This window comes from Pelophylax lessonae, assembly GCF_965119305.1.
Source record: "Pelophylax lessonae genome assembly, chromosome: 3".
Taxonomy (NCBI): domain Eukaryota; kingdom Metazoa; phylum Chordata; class Amphibia; order Anura; family Ranidae; genus Pelophylax; species Pelophylax lessonae.
This window is the reverse complement of record NC_138770.1, coordinates 548,093,955-548,111,764: the sequence shown is the minus strand read 5'-3', so window position 1 is coordinate 548,111,764 and position 17,810 is coordinate 548,093,955. Positions and strand designations below refer to the sequence as shown.

At 43.6% G+C, this 17,810-nt stretch overlaps 1 protein-coding gene across 2 annotated transcripts in view; it reads left to right on the top strand.

The window, feature by feature from the left end:
- The window catches only part of PHF10 (PHD finger protein 10), a 134,244-nt gene that overhangs the window by 57,398 nt on the left and 59,036 nt on the right, over positions 1-17,810 (top strand). The window contains exons 6-8 of one of the 2 annotated variants that reach the window (XM_082252294.1): positions 7,614-7,667; positions 7,757-7,906; positions 12,280-12,389. In XM_082252294.1, coding sequence (XP_082108420.1) covers positions 7,614-7,667; positions 7,757-7,906; positions 12,280-12,389 — 314 coding nt within the window. The remainder of the gene's footprint in view (positions 1-7,613; positions 7,668-7,756; positions 7,907-12,279; positions 12,390-17,810) is intronic. The other variant, XM_082252295.1, reaches the window with a different exon arrangement.

Below are 17,810 nucleotides of genomic sequence, written 5' to 3'. Positions count from 1 at the left end.
ACCTTTGCGCTCCTCCACCTTCCGCTTGAGGATGCCCACAGATGCTCAATATGGTTTAGGTCTGGAGACATGCTTGGCCAGTCCATCACCTTTACCAAGGCAGTGGTCTTCTTGGAGGTTTGTTTGGGGTCATTATGTTGAAATACTGCCCTGCGGCCCTGTCTCCAAAGGGAGGGGGATCATGCTCTGCTTCAGTATGTCACAGTACAGGTTGGCACCCATGGTTTCCTCAATGAACTGTAGCTCCGCAGTGCCAGCAGCACTCCCACCACCATGCTTGACTGTAGGCAAGACACACTTGTCTTTGTACTCCTCACCTGGTTGCCACCACACACGCTTGACACCATCTAAACCAAATACGTTTATCTTGGTCTCATCAGACCACAGGACATGGTTCCAATAATCCATGTCCTTAGTCGGCTTGTCTTCAGAAAACGGTTTGCAGGATTTCTTATGCATCATCTTTTAGAAGAGGCTTCCTTCTGGGACGGCAGCCATGCAGACCATTTGATGCAGTGTGCAGCGTATATGGTCTGAGCACTGACAGGCTGACCCCCCCACCCCCATCCCTTAAACCTCTTCAGCAATGCTGGCAGCACTCATGCATCTATTTCCCTAAGACCACCTCTAGCTATGACGCTGAGCACGTGCACTCAACTTCTTTGGTTGACCATGGCGAGGCCTGTTTAACCGCTGTATGGTCTTGGCCACTGTGCTGCAGCTCAGTTTCAGGGTCTTGGCAGTCTTCTTATCGCCTAGGCCATCTTTATGTAGAGCAACAATTCTTTCTTTCAGAGTTATTTGCCATGAGGTGCTATGTTGAAATTCCAGTGACTAGTCTGAGAGAGTGAGAGTGATAACATCAAATTTAACACACCTCCTCCCCATTCACACCTGAGACTTTCTACCACTAACAAATCACATGAGAGCAGGGAAGAAAAATGGCTAATTTGGACATTTTCACTTAGGAGTGTGCTACCTTTTGTTGCCAGCTTTTTAGACATTAATGGCTATGTGTTGAGTTATTTTGAGAGGACAGCAAATTTACACTGTAATACAAGGTGTACACTCACTATTTTACATTGTAGCAAAGTGTAATTTCTTCAGTGTTGTCACATGAAAAGATAAAATATTGACATAAATGTAAGGGTTGTACTTACTTTTGTTAGATACTGTATGTTTAGGTCCTCCCTTTTTTATTTTCCTCTAGTATTCATGTTCCAGTCATAGTGTAAACCTGTAGGCAGGCTTACACAATATGGCTCCTGTTGGCCATATGTTCCTAAAGGCTCCATTCACACCTGAACGTATTTGTTTTTTCAGGCGTTTTTTGCAAGTGTTTGGAGGCAGGCATTGACATCTAACAAAAAACGCCTGTAATCTGCCAAAAAAAGAAGCTCCTGTACTTTTTTTTAGATTCAGGCATTTTGCTTCAAGCGACAAAATGCTCATATGTGAACAGGGAGCATGTTGCCAGGGTCCTTCCTCTACTGAAATTGATCGGAACCGGAAGCAGAACCTGTGTGAGAGCGTGCAGCGTGTACTGGGTGCAGAGAGAGGAGGAGGAGGAGAAGGTGCTGCGGGGGAGGCGGTGCGGGAGATCTCGGGGAACCACGGTGTCCAGCGACTGAAGGGGAGGATCATCTGAGCGGCGGCAGCAGCGGCAGAGGAAGATTAAGAGGGACTGAAGGACTAAGTACCCCCCACCACCCCTCAGAAGAGCGGCGGCGTCCGGACTAGAACCCCCACCTCCCCCCCCCCCCCCCTGAAAGGAAGCGGGCGGCGAGCGGACCGATAACCCCCCCCCCCCCTTGTGCGGCAGCGGCGTCCGGTGCTAACACCCCCCCCCCCCCTTGTTGCGGGCGGCGTGCGGTAAACCGTCTCTTGCGGTGCGAGAACCCCCCCCCCCCCACAGAGAGGAGCAGAGGAGACTAGCTGACAGGGAGTGACGGGGTGCTGAGAGGAGACTGACCGACTCACGTTAGGAACTGCTAGTGACAGACTTAAAGGGACACACACTTGGTAAGAAGGACTGGTGACTTAGATTGGACAGTGACTGAAGGGGGTAGTGTAGTACCTGAGTATCTGTGAGTACCTAGTGCTACCTATCTGTGAGTACCAAGTGCTACCTGAGTATCTGTGAGTACCGAGTGCTACCTATCTGTGAGTACCAAGTGCTACCTGAGTATCTGTGAGTACCGAGTGCTACCTGAGTATCTGTGAGTACCGAGTGCTACCTGAGTATCTGTGAGTACCGAGTGCTACCTGAGTATCTGTGAGTACCGAGTGCTACCTGAGTATCTGTGAGTACCGAGTGCTACCTGAGTATCTGTGAGTACCTAGTGCTACCTGAGTATCTGTGAGTACCTAGTGCTACCTGAGTATCTGTGAGTACCTAGTGCTACCTGAGTATCTGTGAGTACCGAGTGCTACCTGAGTATCTGTGAGTACCGAGTGCTACCTGAGTATCTGTGAGTACCGAGTGCTACCTGAGTATCTGTGAGTACCGAGTGCTACCTGAGTATCTGTGAGTACCGAGTGCTACCTGAGTATCTGTGAGTACCGAGTGCTACCTGAGTATCTGTGAGTACCGAGTGCTACCTGAGTATCTGTGAGTACCGAGTGCTACCTGAGTATCTGTGAGTACCGAGTGCTACCTGAGTATCTGTGAGTACCGAGTGCTACCTGAGTATCTGTGAGTACCGAGTGCTACCTGAGTATCTGTGAGTACCGAGTGCTACCTGAGTATCTGTGAGTACCGAGTGCTACCTGAGTATCTGTGAGTACCGAGTGCTACCTGAGTATCTGTGAGTACCTAGTGCTACCTGAGTATCTGTGAGTACCTAGTGCTACCTGAGTGTACTGTGAGTGTTGTGCGTCTGACCGGGCTGTGCGACTGAGTGTTGTGCGTCTGACCGGGCTGTGCGACTGAGTGTTGTGCGTCTGACCGGGCTGTGCGACTGAGTGTTGTGCGTCTGACCGGGCTGTGCGACTGAGTGTTGTGCAACTGAGTGTCAAGCGAGGGTAGCGGAGTACCAGAGGGTAAGAAGGTAGCGTTAGGAAGCCAGGAAATAGCCACATGGGATACACTTAAATCGCTGAATCCCCATTAGATTAGTAGGTACAATGCCCGGCGGGTGTGGGGATGCGACTCGGTGTACATCTTGTGATATGTATGCGTTCCTCGGACATGTGATCGAGGGCGAATACAAATGCGCAAAATGTAAGCACGTTGCTTCCCTGGAAGCTCAGGTCCTGAATCTAGGGAAGCAGCTGGCAACACTGAGACTAATGTCCATACCGGAGGAGTGCCAGGATCGTACCAGTCAGGTGCAGACAGGGGTCTGCACAGAGGTGGGCGGAGTATTGGAGGTGCAGGCATCAGAGCAGAGTAGAGGGGTGATAGGAGGGGTAGAAGGGGTCAAGGCAAGGAGGCTGATCCTGGGCTGGAGCACCCCAATAGATACGCCCCGTTGTGTGATGTTGGGGAAACCAGTCAGGGACTAGCATTGCTGGAGCAGAGTGACGCCCCTAGCTGCCAGGGGAAGAACTCCTCCAGTGAGGCCGGGAGAAAGGGAAAGGAAAGACAGGTGCTGGTGGTAGGGGACTCAATTATTAGAAGGGCAGACAGTGTAATCTGTGACAAAGACCGGGTGCGCCGAACAGTCTGTTGTTTGCCGGGCGCTCGGGTTCGGCACATCGCGGATCGGGTGAACAGATTATTGGGTGGGGCTGGGGAAGACCCAGCTGTCATGGTACACGTGGGTACCAATGACATAGGCAGAGGAAGGCGGAGAGTCCTAAACGATTTCAGGGACTTAGGCGCTAAGTTGAGGACTAGGACCTCCAAGGTAGTATTTTCCGAAATACTACCTGTACCTCGAGCCACACCAGAGAGGCAGCGGGAGATTAGGAAAGTTAACGAGTGGCTGAGGAGCTGGTGTAGTAAGGAGGGTTTCGGGTTCCTGGAGAACTGGGCCGACTTCTCAGTCGGCCACCGGCTCTTTGGTAGGGACGGATTGCACCTAAATGGGGTGGGTGCAGCCGTACTGGGTGAGAGGATGGCCAAAAAGTTAGAGGGGCTTTTAAACTAGGGAATGGGGGGGAGGGTACAGATGTAGAATTAGCCAGTGGAAAGCAAGATTCAGAGGGCAGAAATGGGGGCATTAGCGGTAGGGTGTTCGGAGCTCCTAAACCCAGGGTGGATATGGGGAAAAATCAAGAGAGCAGCCTAAAAACATCAAAAGAGGATATAGGTAACCGGTCAAAATTAAGAGGTTTGTATACCAATGCCAGAAGCTTGGCCAACAAGATGGGAGAGCTGAAGCTACTGATGTTTGAGGAGGACTTAGATTTTGTGGGGATAACTGAGACTTGGTTTGACAGCTCTCATGACTGGACCATTCAGGGGTATTCCCTTTATCGCAGGGATAGAGAAGGTAAAAAAGAGGGAGGGGTATGTCTGTATATTAAGAACAGTGTACAGGTAAATATGAGGGATGATATTAATAATGGAGCTAAGGACGAGGCAGAATCCCTATGGGTAGAGCTACAAAGGGAAGGCACAGTGGGGAAGGTAATATTGGGCGTATGCTATAGGCCCCGCAACCAGAGGGAGGAGGGGGAGGCGGACCTCATGTTACAGATAGGACTGGCAGCAAGGATGGGAAATGTCATTATAATGGGGGACTTTAATTATCCAGATATAGACTGGGCAGAAGGAACCACGCACTCAGCCAAGGCTAGGCAGTTCCTAAATGTTGTGCAGGACAATTTCATGGGTCAGATGGTGAATGCACCGACAAGAAACAATGCGGTACTTGACCTACTGATTACCAACAATACAGACCTGCTCACGGATATAGAAATACGGGACAACTTAGGGAACAGTGACCATAGGTCAATTGGTTTCAGTATTAATTACAGTAATAGGAAACACAAGGGTAATATAAGGACATTGAATTTCAAAAGAGCCAATTTCCCAAAACTGCGCTCGCTGCTAGGAAATATCAAATGGGATAGAACCCTGGGAACAAAGAACACGGAGGAAAAATGGGAGTGCTTCAAGAGCATACTTAACAAGGGGATTGGCCAGTGCATTCCAAAGGGAAATAAATTTAAAAGAGCAAAACTTAACCCTGGGTGGCTAAACTCCAACATAAAAATGTATATTAGTGCTAAAAAAAGGCCTTCAAAAAATACAAGACTGAGGGGTCAGTGGCAGCATTTAAGCATTACAAAGAGTGTAATAAGAAATGTAAAGATGAAATCAGGGCGGCTAAAATAGAACACGAGAGACATATAGCGGAGGAGAGTAAAAAGAACCCCAAGAAGTTCTTTAAGTATATAAACAGTAGGAAAGCGAGGCCAGAACACATTGGTCCCATAAAAGATGATAAAGGAAAAATGGCCACTGAGGACAGAGAAAAGGCGGAAGTGCTAAATAATTTCTTCTCTTCAGTCTTCACAAAAGAATCGGGGTGCTACACTAACCCAGCTTGTAAGGCCGAACTAAATAATTCACCTCAGGAAATACCGCCATGGCTAACAGAAGATAGACTTAGAGCTAAACTAGAGAAACTTAACATAAATAAATCCCCGGGACCGGATGGCTTGCACCCGAGGGTTCTCAATGAGCTCAGCCAGGTGATTGCCAGACCATTATTCTTGATCTTTAAGGATAGTTTACAGACGGGTATGGTGCCAGCTGATTGGAAAAAAGCCAACGTGGTACCGATATTTAAAAAGGGGCCGAGATATATCCCGGGTAACTATAGGCCGGTCAGCCTAACATCAGTAGTCTGCAAAATTTTGGAGGGGATGTTAAGAGATCACATACAAGACTTTAGTAATGAAAACGGTATTATAAGTAGTAATCAGAATGGATTCATGAAAAATCGTTCTTGCCAAACCAATCTATTAACCTTCTACGATGAAGTGAGCTGCCATCTAGATAAAGGTAAGCCGGTGGATGTGGTTTATCTGGACTTTGCAAAGGCCTTTGACACCGTTCCCCACAAACGCTTACTGTACAAACTAAGGAAGGTAGGTATGGACCATAACGTGAGTACCTGGATAGAGAACTGGCTCCAGGGGAGAGTCCAGAGGGTGGTGATTAATGGGGAGTACTCGGATTGGGCGGGTGTGGAAAGTGGGGTCCCCCAGGGTTCTGTCCTGGGACCAATCCTGTTTAATTTATTCATAAATGATCTAGAGGAGGGGATATCTAGTACAATCTCAGTATTTGCAGATGATACTAAACTAGGCATGCCAATATCTTCTATGCAGGATGTGGAAACCTTACAAGCGGACCTGAACAAAATAACGGGATGGGCAACTACATGGCAGATGAGGTTTAATGTTGAAAAATGTAAAGTAATGCACTTGGGGGCCAGAAACCAGAAAGCAAGCTACTCACTAGGGGGGGAACCTCTGGGTGAGTCTAGGATGGAAAAGGACTTGGGGGTACTGGTAGATAACAAGCTTGGCAGTGGCATGCAATGCCAAGTCGCCGCAAGCAAAGCCAACAGAATACTGGGATGTATAAAAAAGGGGATTCACTCCAGAAATAAAGAGATTATTCTCCCTCTCTACAAGACTCTGGTCCGGCCACATCTGGATTATGCTGTCCAGTTCTGGGCACCGGTCCTCGGGAAGGATGTGCTGGAACTGGAGAAAGTCCAGAGAAGGGCAACAAAAATAATTAGGGGAATGGAGGACATCAGCTATGAGGAAAGACTACAAGCACTGAACCTATTCTCTCTGGAGAAGAGACGATTGAGGGGGGATATGATATCAATGTACAAATACTGTACTGGTGACCCGAGCATAAGGAACAAACTATTCAGTGAAAGGAGATACAATAAGACACGTGGCCACTCACTAAAACTTGAGGAAAGGCGTAAGGGGTTCTTCACTGTAAGAGCGGTAAGGATGTGGAATTCTCTTCCACAAGCAGTCGTATCAGCAGGGAGCATTGATAGTTTCAAAAAACTATTAGATGGACACCTTAAAGACCACAACATACAGGGGTATACAATGTACGGTTAAAAGCAAACACACACACACATCATAGGTTGAACTGGATGGACTGATGTCTTTTTTCAACCTCACTAACTATGTAAATATGTAACAGGAGCAATTAAAATGAATGGGATTTTGCTTGTTGGTCTCTTAGGGATTTCAGAGATGAGCATTTTACGTGCTGAAAAACGCTCAGGTGTGAAGAGGGCCTAAAGCGCTCCAGGTGTCTGTTTTAGGACATCAATGTGATTTTGATATGATTTTGGTTCCCTTGAAAATTCATGGAACTCTGATGGAATAAGTAGGTTATATTTAGAAATCTTAAAAGCTCTGCTATTACAAACTATAACAAAGGTTTCTGTTTGGGCCAGAGGTTCTTTAATCAATCTGCCATAGATGGCGTGGTTACAGACTTCTTTTCTAATATTTGTACAATAAATACTGTTAAGCTGTATTCAATTTTACACAGCATTCTTTTAAAAAAGTTTAGAGTGCTCATAATGGTTGTGTTTAGGTTTAAAGGATACATTAAGTGGCTTTTTAAGACCCACAGCACAAACTGCTTTTATACCAATATTTTTCTGCAACAGATGACTACTGAAGATATTCAGAATGACGTTTGTGATCAGGATGAAACAGGGAAAGTAAACGCAGTTTTACTGTCAAATTATCTTTAATATTAGACTAAATGACTTGCCTGTCATCTCTAATTACAATATTACATTTTTTACAGCAACAGCAGCAACAAAATACACAGAAAGTTGAAGCAAGCAAAGTTCCAGAGTACATCAAGAAAGCTGCCAAAAAAGCTGCAGAATTTAACAGCAATTTAAACCGTGAAAGGATGGAAGAGAGGAGAGCGTATTTTGACCTACAGACTCATGTAAGACACGGCATTTTATCAACAGCATTAAGACCCCATTCATACTAGGTGTAGTGGGAACATGCATTCCCAAACCTCTTTTGGAATACAGAGCAAAATTAAATATCAATAAACGGTTTCACATTGTCATGCTAATTATATTTTAAATTGGATCTTTGTTATATTGTGGAAATGGCATGGTTTGGGCAGATTTCTACCAGTAATAGGCTGTCACGCCTCTCCATCATGTGTCTTAGAATAAGAGGAAGTTGAATGCACCATTAATCTACATCTAATATCCTGCCCCCGTTGGCTTTAGCTGGTTAGTGGGCATGGAGGAGGAAGGGAGTGGGCTGTCACGTACCACTGTGCTTATGCCCACATGTGTGACTCTATAGTCCCGTGGGCTGCTCACCTGTGATGGGGAGGAAATGCTCACCATTGGAATTCACTGAAAACTGAGCATGTGCAGAGTTGCCACTACAGCTGCAAATCCCTAGTTGAATTGGTGACGTAGACAGAAGGTGAAGATGGAGAGCAGCAGGATCAACTAGGTTTTTTATTGTTTGCAGAATACAGAAAACTAATCTCCTAGTGACTATTTGAGCATAAACAGCATGTAATACAGCATTTATTGTTAGTTTTTTATGATGTGGGTTTAGTGACACTTTAAGTCTTGCTAAATTCTGTCATGCTGGCCCCTTTTCGCAAGTTTACATAGAAAAACATTAAAAAGAAGTGCATATACTGTTTAAAATCCAGAATCACAGTCTCACCGCACTCTCCATATGCTCAGCTGTTCTCCATTTTTAGGCACTGTGCCAAAAATCTAAGCCACTAGAGGGCCGACTGACAGCCTAAAGAGTTACTACTGCTCCGGGGCTCTAGGCTTCAGCAAAATGGAAACCTCCAGCAAGAAGAAGCCGGAACAATGCTGGAGGCAACTTACGACACACATTAATTTTGGTAGCATAATTATTAATGTGGAATGTATGTTCCTAGCTAAAGCACGTTATTGTTGTTATGGATGAAGTTCCACTTTAAATGGGCATCCCTACATGTGCCTAAGTATCCCAAGTCCTCTTTTTTGGCACTGAGCCAGGCAAGCATGGCAAAACTTGGACTTCTAACTGTAAGAAATAATGGTACCTCAAGTGTGATGTGCATTATTACCGCAGCCCAAGGGAAACCTGTAGGTGGCTAGTTAAAGAGGAAGTAAACCCTCCTCGGCAAGTTGTACCTATAGGTAAGCCTATATTGAGGCTTACCTATAGGTACTGTAAATACCTCCTAAACATGCACCGTTTAGGAGATATTTACCTTTCATGCAGCCAGTGACTTTACTGGCGCATGCGCTCTGAAGGACCAGCCACTCGTGCCGTTCCTTCAGAGTCCCGTGCCGTGACTGTCGGCTCCCGCGCGGGAGTGACGTCACCGCGGCTCCGGCCAATCGGATGGCCGGATGCCGCGATCCCTGAAGACGGGCGACTGAACATGTCGCCTGTCATACAGGTGAGTGAGCGGCACGGTGGGGGCTCGTTCTAAGGTAAGTATTTCATAATGAGCTAGTATGCGATGCATACTAGCTCATTATGCGTTTCTCTTGCAGGTTGTAAAAAAAAAACTTTCAAACGAGTTTACAACCTCTTTAAACTTGTATGACTGCTGTTTTGGTATAATCATGCAGATCAGGAGTTCTGATTTCAGTGTTCAAGTCCATGACACCAAGGGAAGCAGTGCCATCAGCATATTAACCAGGCAGCTTGCAATTTCCAATAGATGTCAGCAGTACCAGCCATTTATTTTCTTCAAGTTTGCAGGTTTCCTTTAAAAAGCTGATCCAGTGTTGCCCGCTATTGAATATGTACATATTATGGGTAGCAAACCTGTTAAGCACTGTTATACGGTTTCTTTCATGGTGCTTCACTGCTTTGGTTTACTGTAGTTTCCAAGTGTAAAGTGAATGTGTTCTTTTATACTGAACACCAGTTCTGTAAGCTGCCTTACCTTTACTCTGCCATCGCTTGAGACCTTTCCTAAAATAAACATGGGATTACTACTGCTGCTGATGCCTTAATAATGTTAGTTGCCTGGCTACTTTTTTAATTTTTGGCACAATTTGAAAATATTTGATCTATTTTTTTTTAATAAAGATAGAAGGCACTGCAACTACAGTGATCTCCACTAGCTTCTGGGCCATGTATTAGGGGACTGCTCTGCTGCTTACCAAACACAGGTGGTCAGCTGCTTGGCACAGGTGTCATTGAGAAAACGCTTTACATTTTTTCAATTGCTGCAAATCTTTTTCTGATTGGATGAAGTGGAGACTGTGATGTTACCTCTCTGCCTTACCTTTCCACCTCATACAATCAGAAAATTTATTAAAGTGCAAGGTGTTCTCTGAATGGCGCCTGTGCGGAGCAAGTGGCCTCCTGTGTTCACAATGCAACAGGGCATCCCTCTCGGCAGAGGATCTGGAAGCTATTTGAGATCACTAAGAAGAAAAAGAACAGGTGTTCTCATATAGAGGCACCTGTGCATAGAGTGGATTTTAAAGGCGCAACAGGATACAGATGTACAAAAGTGGTTTCAATAATATTTTACATTTATTAGAACATTCGATCTAAAACATGAAATATTTAAAAAGGTGGGCCCTATGGCTGAAGCCTGACCCAATTCAACTGGGGAATAACAAAAGGGAAGGAATACCCTCCATATAATGTATGTGTGTATCTTTTTATATTTCAATTACAGACAAGAGAAATATAATTTGTGGAGAATACGTAAGTACAAATGCTCTTGTCTGATGGATGGTCAACGTGTTTCACAGGTAGCTTTTTCAGGAACATTGGGTTGTAGGGGTTTCTTAAAATAAACAAATTTTTATCCACATGGTAATAGCATAAGGCGTATCCATGTGGCTTACGTTTCTGTGGCATTCTTCCAGTCCCTAGTGAAAATAGTCTGCAGGGTGGACACGGGAGTTCAAGTAGGCCAGCCAGAGGTGAGAATATAGAAGCAGGTGATCTTTCTATTCTGTCTAGATGTAAAATATTTTAGTATTAATACACGTATCATAGAGTAAGAGGGTCCCACTATATACCAAATATAGAGGTGAAGTCCAGGTAAACCTACTCGGAAACCCTAAAGGTGGATTTACAAGCTTATCCGTCATATATGTTTACTGTTGTTCAATCAAAATCCACATGCCTTATTCCAGACATTATTCCTAGATGGTCAAGATAGAAATAGTAATGTCCAGAGGGCTGGAATTTATAGCAATGGTTCTCTGAAAAGGATATAATATCCATAGGCCGGTGTCAGTATACTGCCATGTCTATATATATATATATATATATATATATATATATATATATATATATTTCCATATATTTCCTTTGTGCCCCCCCCTCCTCCTAAATTTTATATATAGGGAACCCACCTGGCTTATAAAGATGTAAATTGTCCCTTGATTATTGCCTCCCCTAGTATATATCCAGCGTGAGAAGGGGGAGAGAGAGCGAGATGGGAGCAAGCTTCTCAAACTGGGCAAGCTATAGAACAGAAATTAGACAATACATTATGCATGAGCACACGTTTATCTTTAAGATGTTAGGTATTCAAAGTGCCCTAAATTTCAAAAAAGTCTCTCTCTCCCCTCAGGTCCAGTGTGACCCACTAAGGAGCCAGGGATGCCGTGGTATGGCATCCTGTAAGCAGTAGTTAGTGAAATTCTGGAAGTACTATGTCGCCAACTGCACCGCCCTTGTAGCATCATATTTATCTGGACTCCTGACTCCTGTAGTAGCGATGTTTCCAGGGGGATAGGCCAGCTATGGTGTATGCATGGCTGCATTGGTCCAAGCTGGCTCAATATAACAATGTAAATTATCTTTACTTGGAATTCATCTTTATTTTTATAGTTTTGGATAGTGAAGATGGATTAGAACCTAGGTAAATTTGTATTGTTGTCTGTGTCCTCATTAAGGAGGTTCACCCTCTTTTTGTTCTGTGTACCATTATCATTGAAAATAAAAATAATCACAAGTTTTGGGTTGACCTTAGAAAAGTAATAGAGGGGAAATCTTCCAAAGGAGACCCTAGTTCTGGTTACCTGGGGATTCCCAAAGAATTCCCTTAATTTGGTGGGATTTTCTCTCACGTCTTGTTTGGCTATGGGACAGGAAGTGAAGGGAAATCTCTGCAATGGGACACAGATGGCAAAACCAATCTGACAGGGGTTATAACCCTCCCGAACTATCCAAAATGAATAAAAACTGTTGCCAATAGTTCTACTTTAATGTTCTGTACCTTAGAAGAGGATTTCTGGATGTTTGTTTTTAAAGGAACTGTTCGCTTATTTTTAATTGTGTTTTTCTGCGGTTATTGAATAGGTAATACAGGTACCTCAGGGAAAGTACAAAATCCTGCCTACTGAAATTACGAAAGTGAGTCCTTATCCTGTTTCCCTCATACCTGGACAGTTTCAAGAATATTACAAAAGGTCTGTTTTTCTTGTTTCATCATTTAAAGATATTATGTATAATAGTATATGTATTGACATTACCAAAATGCTAAACCAAGTATTACCATATGAGGAGGGTGCCGTAAAAAACGGAACAAAGACTGCTGGGTGCTGCAGTCTACTTATTGCCGCCATCTCCATTTTTTTTCCTTTGAAAAAGCAGTCTACCATTAGGACAAAATATGCATCATACCCTAAGAAGTTTCCTTGCTAGGGTTGTGTTGGGCCTTGAGACCTCTTTATAGAAATATTTAGTATGAAGAATAGAAGTGAAAATTTGTTCAGATTGGAGTGACAATAGTTATTTAGGGATATGAAGGATACGACTGTAGACAGTGGGGGATAGGGAGGTTTTGTACTAGCTGTCTAATTGCAATAGCCATTGTGAGAAAATAGAAATTTATATAACAGTTAACGTTTTTTACCTGTAGGATGCAATAGAGCTAAGCCTAGTTAAACCAAATAATCGCCAGCATCCCCTAATAAAGACCTTATAGGTGGAGAGGTAGCACACCTTTACATTGAGTGACAGTACATTTACTATAATGGAGGTTTATAAATGGCTAATGGTACCTGGGTCCCAAAAAAAGCTGCATGAAATTTCAGTTGACATTTGTTTACAGTGAAATATAGACCAATATGAATAGCAAGTCTATAGGGCACTCCTAAGGGGGTCATAGAGTTTGTAGGGCTTAATACTGCATTTTCCGCTCCAAAAGGCGTACTTTTTTTTTTTTTGTCTGTGCGTCTTATGGAATGCATACTGACTGAATCCCAGCGGGCGAGTCTCCTGCGGTGTCCCCGAGTCCCGGCTCAGCTGTCATTTACTGAACCAACCAACATTGACATTTGGATCAGTACCACTCGCACCCAACAGCCTTGCTTATAGCCAGCGGGCGAGTCTCCTGCGGTGTCCCCGAGTCCCATCATTTACTGAGCGGAGCCGCTACTTCCTGTATAGCGCCGGCTCGCAGGCGGAGTGATATAAGATGCACTCTGCCTGTGACAAGAGGAGCCATACACAGGAAGCAGTGGCTTTGCTCTATACTGCAGCCGCATGCTTCCTCCCGGGCTCAGCGACAGAATGCCTACAAGCAAATCTCTGCACGTACCCACTACTATTGCTATTACTGTATACTGCGTGTGTATGTATGTGTATATATATATTTGGGTCAGTGTGTGTGTGTGTATATATATATATATATATATATATATATATATATATATGTGTGTGTATATATGTATATATTTTTTTTTTCTTGTTTTCCTCCTCTAAAACCTAGTTGCGTCTTATGGAGCGAAAAATACGGTATCTGGTGAACCCCAGGAAGAGTGGATGAGAGGGGAATAAATGTAGAGCAAAGAGCTTAAGGGCGCAAGAGTAGGAACAAGGCAGAATAAGAAGCATAGGTGTGCACCCCAAGGCTCAAACACACGTACATGCGTATGTGAGTTTTATATATATAATGCACCCACTTTTATTTATATAAAAAAAAAAAATTTTAAACATTTTAAAATGTATTAAAACATGTTTTAATTAAACCCCTAGCAATGTAAAAAAAGAGAGAGATTACAGTTTTCTAAATTTTATTAAAACATTTAATTGTTCACACTAGCTGTTGAGATGCAGTAAAACCCTGCCGTGCTTTTACTGCCCTTTGACCACTACCATCTTTTAGCTGTAGCGGCAGGGGTTGGGTATGTTCACATGCCGTAGCTGCAATTCTATCCCCTGTTGCTTTCAGCAGGTGTAGCACCCTCTAGGCGTGACCCATTCAAGTGAAAGGTGGCACTCTACAAGCTGCCTGCAACTGTGTGCAATGTGGAGTTTAAGGGGTTAAAGCAGGTTGTGTGGAGACGGCACAACGCCTCCTCACCACCTCTCAAATGCTCTCTGTATGTGTGCGAATGTTATCATCGCGGCTCCTGCCACTCGTACAGCAGGAGCCTGCAAACCTGGAAGGAAGACCGGGGGGAAGATGTAAGCCTTGTCAGAGGGCTTCATTCTAAGGTAAATATTTCATTATGTGGTGCATACTAGCACATTATGCAATTGCCTTACAAAAGAATTTCTTTTCTCTTCTTTTTTTTTTTTTTTTTTTTTTTTTGACTGCTGTGTTTTACAGCTGCCTTAAGTTGGTACATGTGCACAGGTTTTTTTTGTTCAGATCATTAGCTGACCGGTTCTTGCATCTACACAAGTGATGAGGATGCAGGAATCTCCTCCTGCTGGGACATCCTATTCTGACAGAGGGGACTCTCTGCCAGCAGAATACACTGGTTAGTGCTGCAGTAGATTGGCAAACTATTGCGAAAACACATCAGATGTGATTTTTTTTTTTACTGCATTGCTGTGCCGATCACATGCAATGCAAATTCAGCCATATAGTTTGTATGGCTGAACTCTCATCCCATTCACATGAACATGCTGCAAGAATTTTTGTTTTCCCGCACTGGTATCGGATCGCATGGGTGTTCACATCAGCTATCACTTTGTATTGACCCCCACAGCGGATCGCAGAGGGCAGTGTAAACTGCTTGCAGGGGAGATGTGATGGCGGGAACCCGCACTAGAATCGTGCTGGTTCCTACATCGCAGGAGTGTGAACCCAGGCTGAATAAGGCTTCCAGCAGTCCTGTTTAAGAGAAGCTGATCTAATGAATGGCATCTGTCTTACAGGGAGGGCTACACATAGATTGAAATGTATCCAGTCCCTGCTGTGTGGACCCAGGTTTACCTTATTCCTAGCTCCAACAGGCGCTCTCCAGTGCTTTGACTTGTCCCACTTAGCTTCTATGTAATTTACTGGCTGTGGTCACACTCCAGCCTCCCCATCATATCATACAGGATTTAATGTCCCTATATGGTATGTGATGATGTCAAGGCTTTGGGTGAAGAGAGTTTGGAATCGGGTAAGTGAAACAGGCTATCTCCCCCCCTCTCAAACACACTCACATAAAGCAAGGATGGATTCTATTACTTTCCTGAAGTTGGGCCATATAATGAAATTCCATTCCTTGCTGCTAATGCTCAGATTTTTTTGCTAGGTTGGGAATGACTGGGACTTGCTACATAGATGTATTCAACTTACACACATCTTCTAAAAAAAAAAAATGATTTTATTTATAGAAACAGAGGAGATATTCCAATACAACATTCACAGAGTTAGAACCACATAGTTCAAAAATGTTAACATATAATTCTTTCAAACATATTCCATTATATGTGAATTGTTAAAATTAAAAGATATACTCTAAATTATAAGACTTGAATAAACCAACCCGTGAGGGCCATCAGAACTCTCCAGTGCCTCTAAAAAAATTTTTTTTTTAATATTTAAAAATGAAAATAAGATATAAAAGATACGAATAGAAGAGATAAGAAAGAAGAAAAAGAGATAGGGAGAGAAAAAAAAAGGGGGGGGGGTATGGGGAAGAGAAATTTTCCACAACTGGTATGACATTTAGCCCCAGTTAACCTTTGTGCGGCTGCGGAGATGGGGTCATTTAATGGGGGTTTACATTGTCCTGGTGCTCCAGGGCCTTCAAAAGTGCGATAGGTTGTCAGGAAATTATATGTGTAATTTGTGCTCCTAGAATGCCGGACGGTACTACTTGTTAGGCCTCTGTATGTGGCCAGGCTGTGAAAAAGTCTCACACATGTGGTATCGCCATACTCAGGAGGAGTAGTAGAATGTGTTTTTGGGTGTAGTTGCAAGTATACATATGCTGTGTGAGAGAAATAACCTGTTAATACGTTAATTTGTAAAAAAAAAAAAAAAATCTTCATGCCCCTTATTAAATACCTTGGAATGTCTACTTTCCAAAAAGGGGTCATTTGGGGGGTATTTGTACTTTCCTGACTTTTTAGTGTCTCAAGAAATGAGAGAGGCCTTCAGTACATCAGGTGTGGTCAAGTGTGATCAATTTTCAATGATTGGCACCATAACTTGTGGACTCTATAACTTTCCCAAAGACCAAATAATATATACTTATTTGGGTTATTTTTACCAAAGATAAGTAGCAGTATAAATTTTGGCCAAAATTTGTGAAGAAAAATTACTCATTTGCTAAATTTTATGACAGAAACAGAGAAAAATGCGTTTTTTCACAATATTTTCAGTCTTTTTTTATTTATAGCACAAAAAATAAAAAACCCAGTAGTGATTAAATACCATCAAAAGAAAGCTCTATTTGTGTGAAAAAAAGGACACAAATTTTTTATGGGTACAGTGTTGCATGACTAAGTAATTGTCATTCAAAGTGTGAGAGCGCTGAAAGCTGAAAATCAGTCTGGGCAGGAAGGGGGTGAAAGTGCACTGTAGGCAAGTGGTTAAACAGGGGCGACAATAGCCCCCATCACCATGTCCTGTACCCACATTAAGTACAGTATAACTCCCACCTCCAGCCTATATTTATTACAGAAGACCACCATCACCTTATCTCCTCTCTTCCTTCTCTTGTGTACATTACTACCAGGGGGCGACTAAGCTAAACCAGCAAAGAAGTTTTCTTTCTTTTCTTCCCTCTTTTCTTTCCCTTCCCCTCTCTTCCCCTTTTCTCCTTTTCTCCCTTGGAGGGAAAAGCCTAAAATGGTTATTGCTTCAAGGAGTTAAGCCAAAAGGGAGCATGGATTAGGGGAACTGGGAGTACTTCTCGACTTGGAAGAATGCTCAAGTTTGGAGTTCGGGTTCGGAATATCCTCATCACAATCAGTGTCGATCTACCTGACACATTGTATGGTATTTCCTAAACAAAAAAAAAAAAAATGATTTTAATAGGATATAATGTGTATGTTGAATACATCTATGTAGCACCTCAGAAGTCCCAGTAATTTCTAACCTTTTCAGGGCAGGTTTACAGCATAGCATAGTGAAAAAGGCAGAGCGGGTTGGGACTCACATGTGAAGTAAATGCAGACCCATGGTTGCAGGAAAGAAATTCGCTCTGTGTATGGCCGGCCTAACATCTGTACGCAGCAAATTATACAAAGATAGCTTGTGTTCCCCCATGCAGTTGCATACCATTTTAAAGATCCTCACTGGGCCACTTTTTAAAATTGAAAACGCAAATACTGGCCTGCACATATAAATAAGACTGCTGGTTCTAATCGGTGGTTCCGCAACCTATAGATCAGGGACAGGTGACTGGTAGATCGCAGTCTGGGCTTGCTGACCCACCATCCCAGAGCATCAAACCCAGGGGCTACTTGTAAAATTGGAGCGGCAGTAGGGACCAGGAGCCGCATAAGCCAATGCCTACTTCATAGTGCTGGCTCCTATCCGTTGCAGAGTGACTGATGCTCTGCAATGTACCCTCTCTTCGGGTGCAGTGCACCTGCAGCTTTCCTGTGGGTTTGCTGCACTTAGCCATAGACTTCTATTATATCTTGTGGATTTG